Below are 17,579 nucleotides of genomic sequence, written 5' to 3' on the forward strand. Positions count from 1 at the left end.
GGAAACTTTTGAAGATATTGTATGAAAAATGTTGTCAGTTTTCTACATTTATAAGATCCACCTTTATCGTTGCATATAGGCACTATTGTTAATTGTTTTCCTCTGTACCTACATAGCGAAGGAAATGATAAACATGCTTAACTTTGCCTGAAAAGATTTACTTACCGCTCTACTCTAGCTAGCTGACGCTTCGTATATTTTCTATTTAATTTGTTTGCGTTGATATGCTGTAAGAACAGGTGATTCGATTGATTCCATACTGACGTTTTATAAAACTGCATCCGCACTTACCAGCTTAATAGATCGAACTAAAATAATTATTAAATACATGCACAATAGTTTGACAGTTATCGATTTTCGCGCCAAAACTTGGAATACATTTGTTTTAATAAAAAAAAAGAAAAGTTACTCTGGAATAGAGCTACTTTGTTTCAAAACAGGAATAGTGTAGTTTTGATTCAAAAATGCGGAATACGTTGTTTTTGATTCTAACCCTAGTATTCAAAACAAAATATCTTTGGAATAAGAAAACTTTTGAAAATTTCAATCACATTGAAAGATAGATTTCAAAAAAATGATGGAAAGTGCATCGTTAATTTTGTTTTCTAGAAAAGTGGAATACGTTGCCTTTGATTTTAGGAGACACAATTTGTCTAAGCTTTTGAATTAAAAATAAAAATGTACGAACAAATTCTACAAAATTGTTAAAAACTGATCTTTGACTCAAATATCTAGAGATTCAATGAAGGTTTTGACTTCATTATTATTTTATTCTATGCAAAATTTGTTGTAAATGTAAGATTAAGTTCTCTTTAAAAACTTTTAAAAATATCGACAGATATCGATATCTCTAAAGCGGGTCAACATTTTTCTAAAGGAATTCTAATAATCAACAATTTTCAGAATAAAATTGAAAAAAGTTATATACAAAAATGGCATTTGAAAAAAAGTACTATTTTTAAACAAATTATTTGGATGCAGGAGCAAGTTCATGGGACTAAGTAGTTAGGTTTATTGGCTAAAAAACAACTCGGGTTGAGCACTATGACAACATTTGCGATTGTTTTGTTTACAATATCGTAACACCAACTGGTAACGAGCGTTTTTTTAAGGCTTGGAAAAAAATAAAGCTGAAACTCGAATCATTTACTAGATTTATTGTGCTGACGAATGTCTAAATAAAGTTACACTCGAAATTAAAACCATGCCAAATCTTAAGCCAACAACACGAATTGATGTAATTGGAAAGCTCGACTTGAGTCCCGAAAAGGAACCAGGGTTTTATTTAGAATCTAAACAGCAGAAGAAATTTCTGATGTAATACAATTGTTTATTTTGTCGTATCATTGAAAAAAGTTAAATACATTTTTTTTCGTACAGAAAACCTCCAAATTGGGATACAGTTGGAGGAGATAGCATCGAGCTTCTAGCCATTCAAAATGAGCGAGAATATCAATCTATGATTAAACTTCAACAGGAAATGCTAGAACATGCAAAAGTTCAAGGCAAATTAAATAGCAAGAGAGTTGAAGAAATTTACGAAATGCAAATGAACTTACGAAAACGTTTCACCGAAGTGAATGACTTTATGAAAGAATGTGAAGAGAAGAAACGAATTGCTGAAGAAAAAATCATCGAAGAACAGGAAAAACAACTCGAGATGAAAGGTAAAATTGAAGAATTCCAAAAGGAAATTGCAGTTTTGACAGAATTTCGTGATATTATGTCGGAAACGGTTGAACGTTTTGAACCATATGAGGAAATCATAAAAGAAGTAATTGACAAAACAGAGGCATGGAGTTCGGTGAAGGATTGCACTGATAGGTGTGATGCATTAAGTGAGTTGTTGAAATACCTCAAATTTCTTAAGTTTTTAATGCGATATGTTTTGATTTTAGTGCTTGCTCAAAAAGAAATAGCTGAAATGGAGAAGGAAAAATACAAGGATATCGAATCAAAGAGGGCCGAAATGGCTAAAATTGCAAGTGAAGCAGCTTTGAAAACTCTCGGTTTTATGAATGAATTGACACAAATGGAAAAAGAATACAAATCAGCTCGTTCGGATTGTTTGAAATGGGAAAAAGTTCTCGCTGACGTTAAAGATTCAATTGCTGAAGATGAATTGACGAAGAAGAGAATGTTCGATGGAATTCACTTAATGTATCGTGATCTTTGCAAACGACGAGGTAACTTTTCGAATTTTTATTTTAGTAATAAAAATTGAACTATTTTTCTTTGTTATAGGGATAAATCCATATCATAAGAAACTCAATATTGAAAAACAATTGGATTTCATAAGGGACGAAATTGAGATATTACAAAAAGTCGTTAATGGGTGCAGACAAAAATAAACAAATATTCACCTAAGCATTTTTAACCATTAGAATAAAGTGTTTTGAATTGTTACAATATAATACAATTAATAGGAACTTAGTTGTGTTTTCTTTTGATTTTGGAAATATGAGTGCTTAACTCAACTTTTTAAATATTTATAGCTTAATACTTCTTTTCGAATAGTCTAGTAAAATTAGATATTCACTTTGAAGAAATTGTGACAAAGCTGAACTTTTTTGGCTTGCTTTATTTTACAATTAAACTATTCAATTGAAAATGAAGTGAAATTTTGCGTGAGTTCAAAAATGCAGCTGCACAAGCCATGCCGACAAAATGCCTGCAATGCATTTATGGACAGAAAAACTACTGCAAGAATTCTGCAGATATACAATATCAAAAACCAAGTTTTCGATTTTTGGACACCTATTTTGGACACCTTATGTTATTTTTAGCCTTATAGCTATTTCACACCAAACCCAATACCGGGTTTTAGGCAAAAATTTTTCAAAAACCCGAAAATCGTTCACACCGAACATTTACACGTTTTTATTAACTTCCCATAGGAAGTTATTGTAATGGGTCCGATTTGTCAAATTGAAAATTTTGACATTTTTCAACGCTTCAAGGTCCCTAGAATCGAAATAAAAGATTTTTAGAAAGATGTCTGTGTGTGCGTGTGTACGTACGTTCGTACGTCCGTACGTCCGTAAAGTCGCGACGTTTTTTTTGTTGTCCATAGCTCAAGAACCAGAAGAGATATCGATTTCAAATAAATTTTGTTATACAGATAATAAGGCAGAAAGATGCAGAAAGGGCTCTCAAGAAAATTGTGTGGGTGGTTTTTTTACCATAGCAGTTAAAAAAAATGGTGGAAATTTTGGTGAAACCTAAATATCTCATTAACCAATGACGCTAGAGACTTTAATTAAATTTAATATTATATATTGTAACGTGATACAAAAGTCCGGCAAAATCCTAACCTTTGTAAAAAAAATGTATTCACTCCGAAAATTTTACGACTAAAATATGATTTCATCTCCAAAACAATTTTGTGCAACGAAGAATAATGTTTTGACATCTGATAAAATTTTGAGAAAAATCGAATTGACACTTTTTTTATAAAAAAATAAAAATCTAGAAAAACATTACTCAAAGTTGGTATAAATTGAATATCGATTCAAATATCTTTTCAAAAACTTGAAATTTTAGCTTTAAACTTATTTTATCTTAAAAGAAATATTGTTTTCTACATTCTGAAAAACGTTGAGAAAAATCGAATTGACAGTTTTTTTTATAAAAAATAAAAACCTAAAAAAAAAATTAATAAAATTTGGTAAAAATTGAGTTTCGACACAAATATCTTCACAACTTTGAGATATTGGCTTTAATTTACTTTTATCTTTCAAAAATATTGTTGTCAACATTCAGTAAAATTTGAAAAGAAAAATCGAAATGACAGTTTTTTTACAAAAAATTAACAAAAATTGTTAAAAAATGATTTACGACTCAAATAACTTTTCAAAAATTTGAGATAATAGCTCCTTAATAATTTTTACTTATAAGAAATATTGTTTTCAACATTAAGACAAATTTAAAAAAAAATCGAATTGAAAGTTTTTTTTACAAAAAATAAAGCTCTAAAAAAAAACAATACTAAAACTAGGTAAAAATTTACTTTCGGCTCAAATATCTTTTCAAAAATTTGAAATATTGGCTTCAAACTTATTTTATTTCACAGAAAATATTGTGTTCGATATTCAGTAATTTTTATATAAAAATCCAACAATCCGTTTTTTTCATAATAAATTAAATCTACAAAAAATAGCACGCAAATTTTTTAAAAATTGATACGAGTACACAAAGACAAATCGACAGACGGGATGGGTAGTTATCAGTGTGGGTCGCATCCCAGCCTCTTTTTTGACATTTAAATTGCTCAAACACCAGCTGTCAAATTTTGTATTGATGAAAAAATTAGTGAGTAAAAAGTTTTGTTCTTCTCAAATTATTTGTGAAAATAAAATTAATTCTAACCAATTCAAATTGAATTTAACGTAACACTAGCGCGTCTCGAAGAAGAGTTTCAACTGAAGTTCTGGGGACGGGTGGAATGGGCTCACGACATTAACCAACAAGAACTTCAAGCTCGCTTCTGAATCGCCATATATTGTGGCCGTCCGATCAACTTATAGGCGGGGTTGAGAAGATTCTTAACGATTTCGTGTAGGTCCTTATGGCCGAAGCAGAAAAGGTCAATTCCTAGTTCCAGACTCGTACCAAAATCACACTCATCCAAAGCGATCACTGGAGCTGTTATGATGGGCTGCAATTTCTCCATGACTATCCCTTTGGCTTCTTCCTTTGAGGACTCGCCTGGTTTGTCCAATGCACTGATGATCTTCTTGATGTTGGCAGGCTATTCAGCATCAAGTTGCGATAGCATACTGTTGTGGTTTTATTCACTGGAACAACGATACCCACATTGTGGAATTTTTTGGCTCAAATTTTCCCCACTGTGACTAAGCCTCCACCAGAAATTTTCTTTCATACTTATTCTCCTCCACAAATGCACTTATCGCTTTTCTCATATCTCCCAAATCCTTGTGATTAAACGAAGTTACCGGAAAGCCTTTCTCCAGTTAGTAAGCAAAAGCGTCGAACATATTTGTGGCGCCGAGTTCGAAGACGCATCCCTTGGAAACGTAATTACGAACTATGAGCAAGTCTTCCGCGTCCTTAGGGTTGTCACGCCAGTGAATTCCGTTTCTCGCTTAACAAAGAGCGTTTAAAACTCTGGAAAAAAACAAAAAGAAATATGTACATATGTAATTCTTATTTTGTAAGGAAATTGTATAAATAATATTACTTACAACGACCAAATTTGTTTTTATTTCAAAATTAAATATTTGTTTTGACAGCTGTTTTGTTTACATTAATTTGAGCGCTGAATGTTTCGAAAGGTTTGTTTGTTTAGTTCAACTTTGAATTGCTACTAGTTTTTGAGAGGTTTTATATAAAACTTGTGGTTTATCAAAAAATTAATGTAAAGCTTGAGTTTTCGATGTAAGTTTTAGGCGAAAACCGGGTTTTGGACTTGGTGTGAAAAGTCTATTAAGAAACAAAATCAGGTTTAACAAAAAAAATTGTTATAAATATTTAACAGCATTAATTTCCCATCAAACAAATCTGTAATTTCCCTTTCCAAATGCCGCAAAATAAGGATTGCAATTTGCATCGGTTGCTCACATAGATAATGTTAAATGTTGTTTTTTTTTCACTAATTTATTTAATTTAAAAAAATGTTTAAAATACGCCTGGGTGACCCTATTTAATTTGATTCTCAGAAAAAGAGGCTGGGATGCGACCCACACTGATAACTTCCCATCCCGTCTGTCGATTTGTCTTGCTAAAAAGTTTTTCTAAATGTACTCATATCAATTTTTACCAAATTTGCGTACTATTTTTTGTAGATTTTATTTTTTATGAAAAAACGGACTGTTGGATTTTTATATAAAAATTACTGAATATCGAAAACAATATTTTATGTGGAAAAAAATAAGTTATAAAATAATCCTTTTAATTTTTGAAAAGCTATTTGAGTCGAAAGTAAATTTTTAGCAAGTAAAAACTGTCAATTCGATTTTTCAAAATTTTATCGAATGTTGAAAACAATATTTCTTATAAGATAAAATTAGTTAGAAGCTATTATCTCAAATTTTTGAAAAGATATTTGAGTCGAAAATCATTTTTTACCAACTTTTGTTAAATTTTGTTCAGGTTTTTAATTATTGTACAAAAACTTTCAATTCGATTTATTTCAAAATTTCACTGAATGTTAACAACGATATTTTCTGAAAGATTAAAGTAGTTTAAAAACAATTTATACAGTTTTTGAAAAGACATTTGAGTCGAAAATCAATTTTTACCAACTTTTATTAATTTTTTTTATTATTTTATTTTTTGTAAAAAAATTGTCCTAATATTGAAAACAATATTTCTTATAAGTAAAAATTAGTTAGAAGCTATTATCTCAAATTTTTGAAAAGATATTTGAGTCGAAAATCATTTTTTACCAACTTTTATTAATTTTTTTTTCGGTTTTTAATTTTTTGTAAAAAAACTGTCAATTCGATTTTTTTCAAAACTTTACTGAATGTTAACAACAATATTTTTTTAAAGATAAAAATAAATTAAAGCCAATATCTCAAAGTTTTGAAAAGATATTTGAGCCGAAATCAATTTTTAACAACTTTTATTAATTTTTTTAGGGTTTTAGTTTTTGTAAAAAAATTGTCAATTCGATTTTTGTCAACATTTTTCCTAATGTTGAAAACAATATTTCTTAAAAGTAAAAATTAGTTAGAAGCTATAATCTCAAATTTTTTAAAAGATATTTGAGTTGAAAATCATTTTTTACCAACTTTTGTTAATTTTTTTCGGTTTTTAAATTATTTGTAAGAAAACTGTCAATTCGATTTTTTTCAGAACTTTACTGAATGTTAACAACTATATTTTTTTAAAGATAAAAATAAATTAAAGCCAATATCTCAAAGTTTTGAAAAGATATTTGAGTCGAAAATCAATTTTTAACACGTTTTATTAATTTTTTTTAGGGTTTTAGTTTTTGTAAAAAAACTGTCAATTCGATTTCTTTCAACATTCTTCAGAATGTTTAAAACAAAATTTCTTATAAGATTAAATAAGTTTGAAGCCTAAGTCTCAAGTTTTTGAAAAGATATTTGAGTCCAAATTCAATTTTTACCACATTTGAGTAATGTTTTTTTTAGGTTTTTATTTTTTATAAAAAAAAAAACTGTCAATTAGATTTTTCTCAAAATTTTATCAGATGTCAAAAAAATTATTCTTCGTTGCACAAAAATGTTTTGGAGATGAAATCATATTTTGGTCGTAAAATTTTCGAGGTGACAATTTTTTTCAGTTTTTTTCTATTTGTAAAAAAACCGTTAATTGGATTTTTTTACAAAAATATATTTGTTTTGTATTACGCAACAAAATATAATATTAAATTTAATTCAAGTCTCTAGCGTCATTGAATCATGAAATATTTAGGGTTAACCAAAATTTTCATGTATAATGTTTGTTTGATTGGGCTTTAATAATTATTAATTTTCACCTTTTTTTAAACTGCTATAGTAAAAAAAAAACCACCCCCGCAATTTTCTTGAGAGCTCTTTCTGCATCTTTCTGACTTATTATCTGTATAACAAAATTTATTTGAAGTCGATATCTCTTCTGGTTCTTGAGCTATGGACGACGAAAAAAACGTAGCGAACGTACGGACGTTCGATCGTACGTTCACACGCACGCACAGACATCTTTTTAAAAATCTTTTATTTCGACTTTAGGGACCTTGAAACGTCGAGAAATTTCAAAATTTTCAATTTGACCAATCGGACCCATTACAATAACTTCCTATGGGAAGTTAATAAAAAATAAATATTTCCAAGAACTTGTATCAATAATATACCCAAAGGTCCTTCAAACTCCAGGTATGCCTTTTGAAATGTTCGCTTTCAAAGACTTACATACTTCCAGGTTCTAGAAATCAAATGTCAAACGATTACATTTGTTTTAGGTGTTCCAAACTTCTACTGAATTTAAAAACATCCCAAAATCATTAAAGTCAAATGAATAGGAGATTTTATTAGGTTTTAAAGACAAAAATTAAACTCACTGTTTTTCAATTTCGATTTCGATTTGATTGAAAGTGAAATCCAGACCAGAACCTACATAGCTATTAATGATTTAAAAATCTAAAACCTTCATTTTTATTTAAAAACAAGTTCCTTAGAAAGTGACGATAATAAAGCTTAAAACAAAGGTAATTTGTTCGTGTTCGTGTTTTGCTATTAAATGCATTGAAACATTTAAAAACCAGCGTTTAAAACGTTGTTGTTACAAATTTTAAAATAAATATAAATCGTTTCTCTTTATTTCGACAGCGTTTGCGTTTGTTTTATACTTTCCAAAGTTGTCTTCTCTTTCCATACACGTCATCGCCTCATCGCCTCCATTCTCACGTTGTCGTGCGTCGTCGTCGTCGTCATATTCAATTCGAATCTATACTAAATCTTTTTCTTCTTTGGCGGGAATTTGCTCACTGCTCACAATTGTTACCGCTTAATCTGTTCTGTCAGACAGAACTAAAAACAACAGCTTTCCGTTAAAATTTGGCTTCGCCATTTATTCGATGTTCATTTTTTCGATTATAGCCTTATTTTTATGATTGCCTGTCAACTTAACATCGAAAGACGCAAACTCTGGAAAATAAAAAAAACCCAATGGAAATTGTGTTTAGAACTAAAAAATTATCTCACAGAGCGCACTCAGCTCTATTATTTGTTTTCTGTGTAAATTTCACATTCACTGTAGGTAAGGTAGATAAAGCGTTCGTTGGTTTGGTTTGGTATTCATTGAGGCAGCACAGGCAGGTTATTGGACTTGCGTTTTAAATTCCGTTGGTATAGAAATATGTATTTTTCTGACTGTCACTCTTATGTCGGTTGTGTTGTGGCTGTGATATTGGAATTGGAAGGATGGGAGTTCATTTTTAATCGGAATTCCACTGTAAATACCAGTGTAGGTTTTTAGTTAAGTTTAAGTTCAATACAAATTCTTGGAATTTCTGATAAATCTTAACATTTTTTCAAGTGAAAAAGTAACATCTACCTTACCTACACTTTTATACATTTAAATCAAGTTATTTGTGATAAACTTGTTAAGTAGGCTATATTTTTCAAAAGGTAGTTAATTTATTATTATTATTATACCTTCATATTCAAAAGTCATTTTAAAAAGAGTTTCGCTTTCAAAATGAAAAAAATGTATATACATATTTCCAACTGAAAGTTGGTTGGTTGGTCAGCTGTCAATTCGTAACAATCTAATAACTAAAAGTCAATACCTAACATTCTCCCCCCTTCATATTTTTTTGGACCATTTGACAAACTTCGATTGCAATAAACTTCTTTGAAGTGATGAGAAAAAGAAGCTTTAAATCCCTTTTCTTTTACACTCAGCCTTACTCTGCTCGACGTGACACCACCAGATTCCTAACTTTTATAATCCCCATATTCATATTCGTATAAATTGATTTCATTGTTTGAAAGTGACGTTTCTAATTAATATGTCATTTTTTTGACAAACTATAGAAGTTTTAATAAACCAAGATGTTAATCCTTGTGCTTAACTTGTATAAAAAAGTATAACAACAATTCTCTCCCTGTTTATCCAGAAATATGTACATAAGTTCCAAGATCCGTAGATTTGTTGACACTTTAATACAAATTCTATGTAATCAGTCCCCAAATGTCTCTTGAAGTGTCTCCCCTTAATCAAATGACACCCATAAAACATTTTTCCTAGGCACCACTGCATAAGTTTTTGCAGTCTTCCAATATAAAAGATGAGGATTTCAGAAAAAAGCACAAGGCGTTAAACACTTTTGTCTTTCTTACCGACAACGACAACAGCGCGAGAAGCAACCAACGAACGTTTAGCTTTTATTTTGAAGCGCGTAAACTCATCACACAACGGTAAAAACAACAACTGAAATGTCATTATACCTACACGCGGTTTGTTTTTCTTTGACTTTGGACTTCTGAAAGCCTCATATTGTGTTAGTTAACCAATATGGAGGGTGATTATGAAAACGCCACCGCTGCGCCGCTCCGGGACTACTATAATGGCTTCACTATGAATATAAATAGCTTTTTTAAGCAATTATGATTTGTCTAGGTTCTTTTTGTGTGTGTGAATGCTTTTGGAAAAGTTCCTTATTCCTTATTATCATCTTTTTTTCTCTCTGTTAAAAATAGTCAATGATCAACAATAGTTAATATTTGAAAATAGACTCTAATAATAAAAGAAACAAAAAGTTATTTCATAGTTTTTGTGAACTATTTATTAAATCAAACTATTCCTAGGGTATCTCTCTTCAATCTCAAATGGTACGGTAGTTTTTAAACTGTTTTGTTGAGAATTCAATGGTCAACTCATAGAAAAGTGGAACAAGTTCTCAGAAAATCTAGACAACAAACGGCCCAGGTGGCGTGTTGCACTGCAATCCACTGCGACTGCAATGCAGTTCGAGTGCAGTGCACTCACTTGTCGTACTTGTTTAGTGCTCGGTGCACCTCTCACAGTTTTTCAATTTTTTTCTTCTTTCCCCCTCCGTCTCATCAGTCCATGTAAATTGCATGAGGCTTGAGAGTGCAAAACATTTTGCAACAACTATTTTTACGTGGGTTGGGTACAAGTGTCTAACAAACTGCAACACCAAACTGCTGATTAACAAAATAGTGTATATCTAAGCATCTATGATGCCATCTAACGGACGTTATAGGTTCTATGAAAATTGAATAGAAAAACTCTATATGACCGACCGACAAGACGTCGTGCGTCGTCGACGACAACACGAAAACTTAAAAGCAACTTGTAACAGAAACAAAGATTATCATAGGAGAAGTCTAAGGAAAATTTTAAGCTATGTAAGTATATCCCGCTTTAAGTATAGGTGATTTCGGAAAACTCTTGGTACCTATAGGCTGGTGTATCTTGTCTATTAGCAAAAATATTTCAGATAACACTTTTCTCAACCCCAAATTGTACGGTGGTGCACTTTCGAGTACTTGCAGTCAATGAAAAAAAATTACAAGAATCCCACATGATTTTTCTTCCTCAACATTTGGTACCAGTCACTCAGGCTAAGTAGCAAGTGCATCGAATGCACTTCGATTAAACTTCTGAATGCAGTTCAGCTAACGCGCCAAAATGTGCATCATCCACTCGACTTGACTCGAACTCAACGACGTCGTCGTTCGTCGTCATCGAATACCACTGCAGCAGTCAGAATACACCACCACTCCGCCCACTTTGTGTCTTGGTTCGATGGCTATACACACTAGGCAAGGCAGTGCACGGCGCCGCAGCGTTCCTAGGAGTAAGATGCATTTGTAGATTCGTGTGGTCTTTGGAGGTAAAGTAACTTAGAAACTTATGTGGGGGATAACTAGCGGTGTTTGCACGATCTGCAACTATTATTTATACTGCACTGCAATATGACGTAGTCGGTGTGTTTGTGTTGTGGGTAATATAGTTCGATTGCATCAATAGCCATCAGCGCCATACATGGATTACAACAAACGTCGTCGTCGCTCGGCGTGCCCGTGCAGTGCTAAGTGCATCGTGCATCACAACAGAAGTAGGAGGAGGATGCTGGTTGACGGTTGTTGGGAGGAAGACGGTTGCGCTTCTCGAAGACTTTTGCATTTCTCAGATGCGAAAATCGTTGCAAAATCTCTGAGCTCCTTGTCCCGATGTAACTGAAACATGCAGTGCGAGTGCACCCCAGAGCTCTTGGTGGATTACATTGACGTGGCCCCCCAAAGTGGGGAAGCGACTTTTTCCGCGGTCATGAATCCCGTTCGTTTGGTTCAGTTGAGTTCATTTTACGTTTGGTATCGGTATTATAGTTCAATTGATAAATAAAATATTATTCTCGTTTTACATTCTTTGTTTTGTTTTATTTTATTTTTATTTTGTTTTTTTTTTCTTCATTTCTGGAGAATGATAAAGGCAACAAAGGAAGAAGCGGAGAATACATCACACGACTTACTTTACACTTCCCCAGGGTGTTTTTTTAGTTGTTGTATGAAAATAAAGTGAAGAAGAAGAAGAAGTGTGGTGGTAGTTCGTAATATAATTGACGTTGGGCTTGTTGTAACTTCAATGTGCTGCACAAGTTCTCCTCATGGCAAGCAAGGCATGGTGGTGGCTCCCCAAAAAAAAAAAAAAGAACCGTGGTCGGCACAGTCGGTACAACGCGGCTCGATGTGGGGAAACGTGGTTGGCACTAAGTAACAGAGTGTACTGAGAGGTATCAGGCGAACAGATAAAAAAGCACGCAAATTTTACACTGAGTACCCATGTTGATGACAGCAAGTACACGAGCAAGTACTCTCAAGTGTACTTACCCTGATGGTGGGTATACACTTTTTGTGCATATTATATGACTATAGAAAGTTGTACGAAGGCACAACATGTCGGTATAGAAGCTGTTGCAGAGTACGTTGTAGGTTTATTCACCATCATGGGCTTTTTCCACTGTTTTTATTCACACTAACTACGGACGGAGTTAGATGTTTAGTGGGGTTTGCTTGCGGGTTTGGTTTTGGTGTGATATGGGCTTAAGAGAAGTGGGGTTGGTTACTGTGCGTATGATATATGGTTGGGAGCATTTGTTAAAGCTCTTTGAAGGCAAAAATGGGAGGCAGTATGCAAATTATGGAAACTGCATTTTTGATTGTTTGAATTTGAAAAAAAACATGCTACCGTTAAATTCAAGTTATTATTAAATTCTTTTTAAAGGTGGAAGTGCCTTATGTTAAAAAAAATAACTTGTTGGGTTAGTGAACAGAGTAAACCAATTAACAAGTTTTTTGTGGAGCACATTTTTGTTAATTTAAAAACATATGCAAGTACCGTAAAATGTGGTACACGGTGGCGTATACTCATTTGTTTGTATTTATTGAAATTTTAACAAGTTTTCGCTCTAGTTTTCTTTTTCTTGGTTTGTACATTAAGTTATGTGCAATAAGTATCAAGCAACCAAAAACAGAAAAACAAGACCAGAGAGAGAAAAACTACTTTATTCAGAGGCAAGGTAGTTCAGTTGCAATTGAATAAATAATTGCCAATCTACATCTGCACTGGCTTCAAAGAGATAACGTCGACAAGTTGTACAAATTTATTATTTAAGCACAAAAATGTTGTTTCAAAGAAACAGATTTTGTGGACAAACTACTATTTAAAATAAAAAGCTAGTCAGACGTAAATTTAATTGGTTTTGCTTTAAAATATGAGTACATATTTCAACAGTATCCTTTGTGACAGAGAATTACTTCTTTACCGACTACACTACAATATTGGAGAATTGTCAGGTTTTCAAGGATTAACTTCTTACAAAAAAAGAATTGTTTATGTCAGTGTTTGAACGGCTAGGATAAACATTGACAATTGCCTTAGGTGACAAGTGACAATTTGTTGATTTACTGCTTGACAACTGTCAAAATCTTTTCCATAAACAATTTGACAGTTTTGTACAATTGTAGGATAATACTTATCATCTTTTCTTTTCTTAAATTAATTGTCAAGTATATATTGCTACAGGAAACTCATTTAAGGTCAAGTATTGACGGTGATTTTGTGAACAAAATGTCTTTTTTTCTAAAAGCAACTCAAGTACACTCATATTCAGAGTGATATACATTTTAAAAGTCTAATTTTGTATTATGTTTTATGCACTTCACTTTTTAATAATAAAACACGATTTTGGAATTTTTGTGATATTTTAAACAGCGTTACTTATAATATCAAAAAGTTGGTCGACAAACGATGAAAATTAAAACAAAACGTAAAGGTTTTGTTTTGACAAACTTGTCATTTTTCACCTGTCAACATTAAATGAAAAAGGTTATTAAAAATGTATATAACATGACCTAAAATTAAGTAATCAAAACTAAGAATTTTGACTTAAATTTTTATCAGTACCTGTTTAACGTACTTGATCATAGAAGTTGGTTTCTTAAACAATGTTCATTTGACGTATGTTAACCAGATAAACATTGCCAAAAGGGGCAGATTACTGTTTCCAAGGATTTTGGCTTAGCTTAGCTTAGCTTACTTATGTACAAGCTTTTCAAATAAGAGGTTTCATTTAAATATTTATAGCAACTTTAATTTATTTTTTGAGGAAATCAATAGATTTTTATGTTTTTGTCATAAACAAAGAAAACTGATTCAGGCCAGATGACTGTCACGGCTACAAATGCTTCACAACAACATTAAATTGGGATCATGACGAAATCTAGAATGCCAAAAATCTCGAATGCCGAAAATCTAGAAATGAAAAAAAATAAAAATTCCAAATTTTTTTTGTTACAGTTAAAACTCAATAAAAAACAAATACATCAGTTTCAAAAATCAAATGGGGTGGCGCAACAGTCCGTTGTGAACCAGGGCCTAGTGACTTACAACTCTCAACCATTCCTGTGTGCGAGTACTGTTGTCAGGAATGGAAGGGACCTACAATTTAAGGCCGAATACGAACGGCTAGTTTGAGAAAGCTCTTTTTCATGACAAGAATTACTCTTGAAGAATTTGCCAATTCCTCGCAAGAGGCAGTACCTGCGAAAATTAATTTTTTAAATTAAGATGGCACAGGAAGGGATTGAACCCAAGACCCCTTGCATGACAGCCAACGCACTAACCATCATGACACGGGTACTACCCACCAAGGGTTTACCCAATATTTTATTTTCTGAGCAAGAAAAATAGTTTGCAAACAATAAGAAAGGTGCATGCATAGCAATGTGTAATTGTATGATTGATAACTTTACTTGTCAACTTTAAGTTTGTTAAGGAGAAGTAAGTTATCCAGAATGCGTGTTTAAATTTTTGAGGCAATGTTTAAAATTCGCGCGAATTTTGAACATTGCCTCAAAAATTCAAACACACATTCTGGATTTTCGCATTCGAGATTTTATTTTTCTAGATTTTGACATTTCGAGATTTTATTTTCAAGATTTTTGTTTTCGAGATTTTTTCCATTCTAGATTTTTGTTTTCGAGATTTTCGTATTCGAGATTTTTACTTTCTAGATAATTAATTTCTAGATATCGTGGTAGACCCCATTAAATTATCTACTTCTTACCAACTGTTGCTGCAAAGTTTCAATACCTTATTAGTGTAGTTTTTGCTTTTCAAATGTCAGAAAATAGCAGCTTCAAAAGTGACAGGTGTCCAAATACTGGGTCTCTCAAAATTAAAGCCCTTATATAAATATTTAACTAGGTTGGAATGAGGACAGATATCAACTTTTTTTGTATATTAAGAAATTTGTTTTTGACATTTGGTATAACTTTGAAAAAAATCTTGACATGTTTGTTTACAAAACAAAATAACGTAACATATCGAATATCTTGAAAGAAAACAGCTTAAACATCAATTATTCATTGCATATTTTTTAAAGTTCTTTAAACGACAGAATCGTCAGTTGTGAGAACGGAATAAGTCCACTTTTTTCGATATTCAATTTTTGATGCAGATGTTATCTTTAGACGTAGACGCTTCTTCTAAGTCGAAAAAAAGCAAAAAAAACTTATTTTGGCTGCCGAAGTTATGTTGGTGAAAAATTTCCTAAGTTTTGTAATATTTAGGTCTACTTGCCTTGCCGGTACATTCATAAGTGACGATTTCCTTTCCAGTATTTTCTAAGTAATGGGGTATTATTATTTAGGTCTGTTCGACTGAACATTTTCCTAGGACCAGTTTGTTTATACATTTTAGAATGAAACGTCGATACTACAAGTTTGAAGAACAGGATAAGTTCAGGACTCAAGATTTTCTCGGAATCATTTCTTGTAGGGGAAAACTAATTATTTTTTAATTCAGCTTTGCCAGGTCACTAGGAAAACGTTCTGGTATTTCCCAAGTTCGGTTAATGTAATGAAAGATCTTACCTCCTTTAAGGCGAAGTTGCGTTATTTATGCCAGGCCCTATTAGAAGTGTAATAAAACCCTTCTATTGGATACCTATTTTTTTTCAGAGAAATGTTTATTTTTACCAAAAATTTAATATTTGTCAAACAGGGAGTCATAAAGATAGTCATTAGGAAAACCCACGAATTTTATCAAAGAAAATAAAAAAAGGTATGTTTTTTTCAAATTGTGCGAAAAAGTGTCCGGATCGCGAAAAACTTGTGCTATAAATTTGACGTAATTTTTTCATCAATATCTAGTTTGGTTTTTACTATTTTGAGTTTTTGAAAAACAGTAATTTAAAGGTTTTAAAGGTATGTAAGTGTAACATTTAAGCGGTGACATGTATTTTTTCTAACAAAATTTTCTTTTAGGAAAAAAAAATATTTTCTAACAGTTATGTACCATCTACAAGTAAGAGCGAGGAATAAGGAGAAAACATTTATATAAGCAAGAAGCCCAAAGGTTACACCGCATACGCGGAGTGCCCTACAAAAGCATTAGAACTGGAAGGGTAATGAATGGAAAATCTGGCATAGCAAAGCGAGGACCTGATGACGTTTGCAGTCTGCTGTGGAAGAGTATTCAAAACCTCCTATCAAAGAACTCCTTGTATTTAGTGACGCGTGTGGAGAGCAAAACAGGAACAACACACTTGTAACATTCTTCCAGTTTTAAGGTTATTCATCAGTACTTTCCTGTACTGGGTCACTCATTCCTGCAATGTAATCGGAATTTTGGGATAGCAAAAACGCTTATAGGAAGAACTGATCGGATATACACTCCCTGCGAATACAACACAATGATATCCAACGCAAAACGAAATGGATTATTTAGATCAACGAGCATTTCGTCTGATGATATACTGGATTTCCATATTTATGATTTCTAAATACAGACATCTGGCCTGCAGCCCAACATCTATAGGGCGCGTAGAAGCTTCGGAATGGATTGACGGTTGACACCAATTTTCGCTCCAAAAACGCCTCGCCACTACTGCCCATAAACCATAAAAATATGGAGGATGTCCGCAAAATCATATCGTATATAGAAGACGACAAGAAGGAGTTCTACCTAACTATATTAACATGGCCAACCACAGCTTCTGAAGGTGATGAAGAAAACGAAGGATAAAACTTTTTTATACCACTTTTTTTCAATCACATAATCTCTACTATTACTTAAATATTTTGTTATCAGTTAAAGTTTTATTTTAAATAAATTATGTATTTATTTCATTAAAATTTGAGTTTTATTTAAAATTTCAAACCATAAGTTGCAAGAACGGAATAAGTCCAACATTTTCAAGGCGTTATACCTGGCTTCCAGAACCGGCTACAAACGAAATTTTTATCTCATTCCACTAAAATTCACGTGATCTTCATTTTATCTACAGGTCTTGCATCTCAAAGAAGTAAAATATAGATGATTTTCAGTTTTTTGTGTTTTGCAACACTTTTGCAAAATGGACTTATTCCGTTCTCACAACTGACGATTAGGTTTATCACAAAAAAATACCAAGTTTTTGTTTCTCCTCCAAACGCCGAACTTCACAAGTGGTAGAAGCTGATTAAGGTCAATGATTCTCGAGAATTTTCTCAAGACCAGTCCTGAAAATAAAGGACGTTCTTAAACCTGTACCTTCCCAGAATTATCACCCATTTCCACATAAACAAGGCTTACGT

At 32.2% G+C, this 17,579-nt stretch overlaps 1 protein-coding gene and 2 long non-coding RNA genes across 3 annotated transcripts; 1 reads left to right on the forward strand and 2 right to left on the reverse strand.

Annotated features, from left to right (window-relative positions):
- Positions 1–1,137: 1,137 nt before the first annotated feature.
- Positions 1,138–2,370, forward strand: LOC129951896 (eukaryotic translation initiation factor 3 subunit A-like). Its single transcript, XM_056064252.1, has 4 exons — positions 1,138–1,317; positions 1,381–1,838; positions 1,899–2,186; positions 2,245–2,370. Exons 1-4 carry the CDS (start codon positions 1,205–1,207, stop codon positions 2,349–2,351), a joined length of 966 nt encoding a protein of 321 aa, XP_055920227.1. The 5' UTR covers positions 1,138–1,204; the 3' UTR covers positions 2,352–2,370.
- A 5,286-nt stretch (positions 2,371–7,656) lies between these two features.
- LOC129949997 (uncharacterized) lies at positions 7,657–8,149 on the reverse strand. The gene is made up of 3 exons (XR_008782075.1): positions 8,030–8,149; positions 7,823–7,943; positions 7,657–7,767 (listed from the first exon to the last, which is right to left on the reverse strand). It is a non-coding gene; the product is annotated as an uncharacterized LOC129949997 (long non-coding RNA).
- A 50-nt stretch (positions 8,150–8,199) lies between these two features.
- LOC129951995 (uncharacterized) lies at positions 8,200–10,017 on the reverse strand. The gene is made up of 3 exons (XR_008782255.1): positions 9,813–10,017; positions 8,673–8,920; positions 8,200–8,615 (listed from the first exon to the last, which is right to left on the reverse strand). It is a non-coding gene; the product is annotated as an uncharacterized LOC129951995 (long non-coding RNA).
- Positions 10,018–17,579: the final 7,562 nt, after the last annotated feature.

This window comes from Eupeodes corollae, chromosome 3, assembly GCF_945859685.1.
Source record: "Eupeodes corollae chromosome 3, idEupCoro1.1, whole genome shotgun sequence".
Classification (NCBI taxonomy): domain Eukaryota; kingdom Metazoa; phylum Arthropoda; class Insecta; order Diptera; family Syrphidae; genus Eupeodes; species Eupeodes corollae.

Excerpts from the sequence above, each read along its gene's own strand:
- LOC129951896 (XM_056064252.1), top strand. The coding sequence starts at position 1,205 with ATGCCAAATCTTAAGCCAACAACACGAATTGATGTAATTGGAAAGCTC. Across the intron at positions 1,839-1,898 it reads TGATAGGTGTGATGCATTAA|TGCTTGCTCAAAAAGAAATA; the intron begins GTGAGTTGTTGA and ends TTTTGATTTTAG. Across the intron at positions 2,187-2,244 it reads TGATCTTTGCAAACGACGAG|GGATAAATCCATATCATAAG; the intron begins GTAACTTTTCGA and ends TCTTTGTTATAG.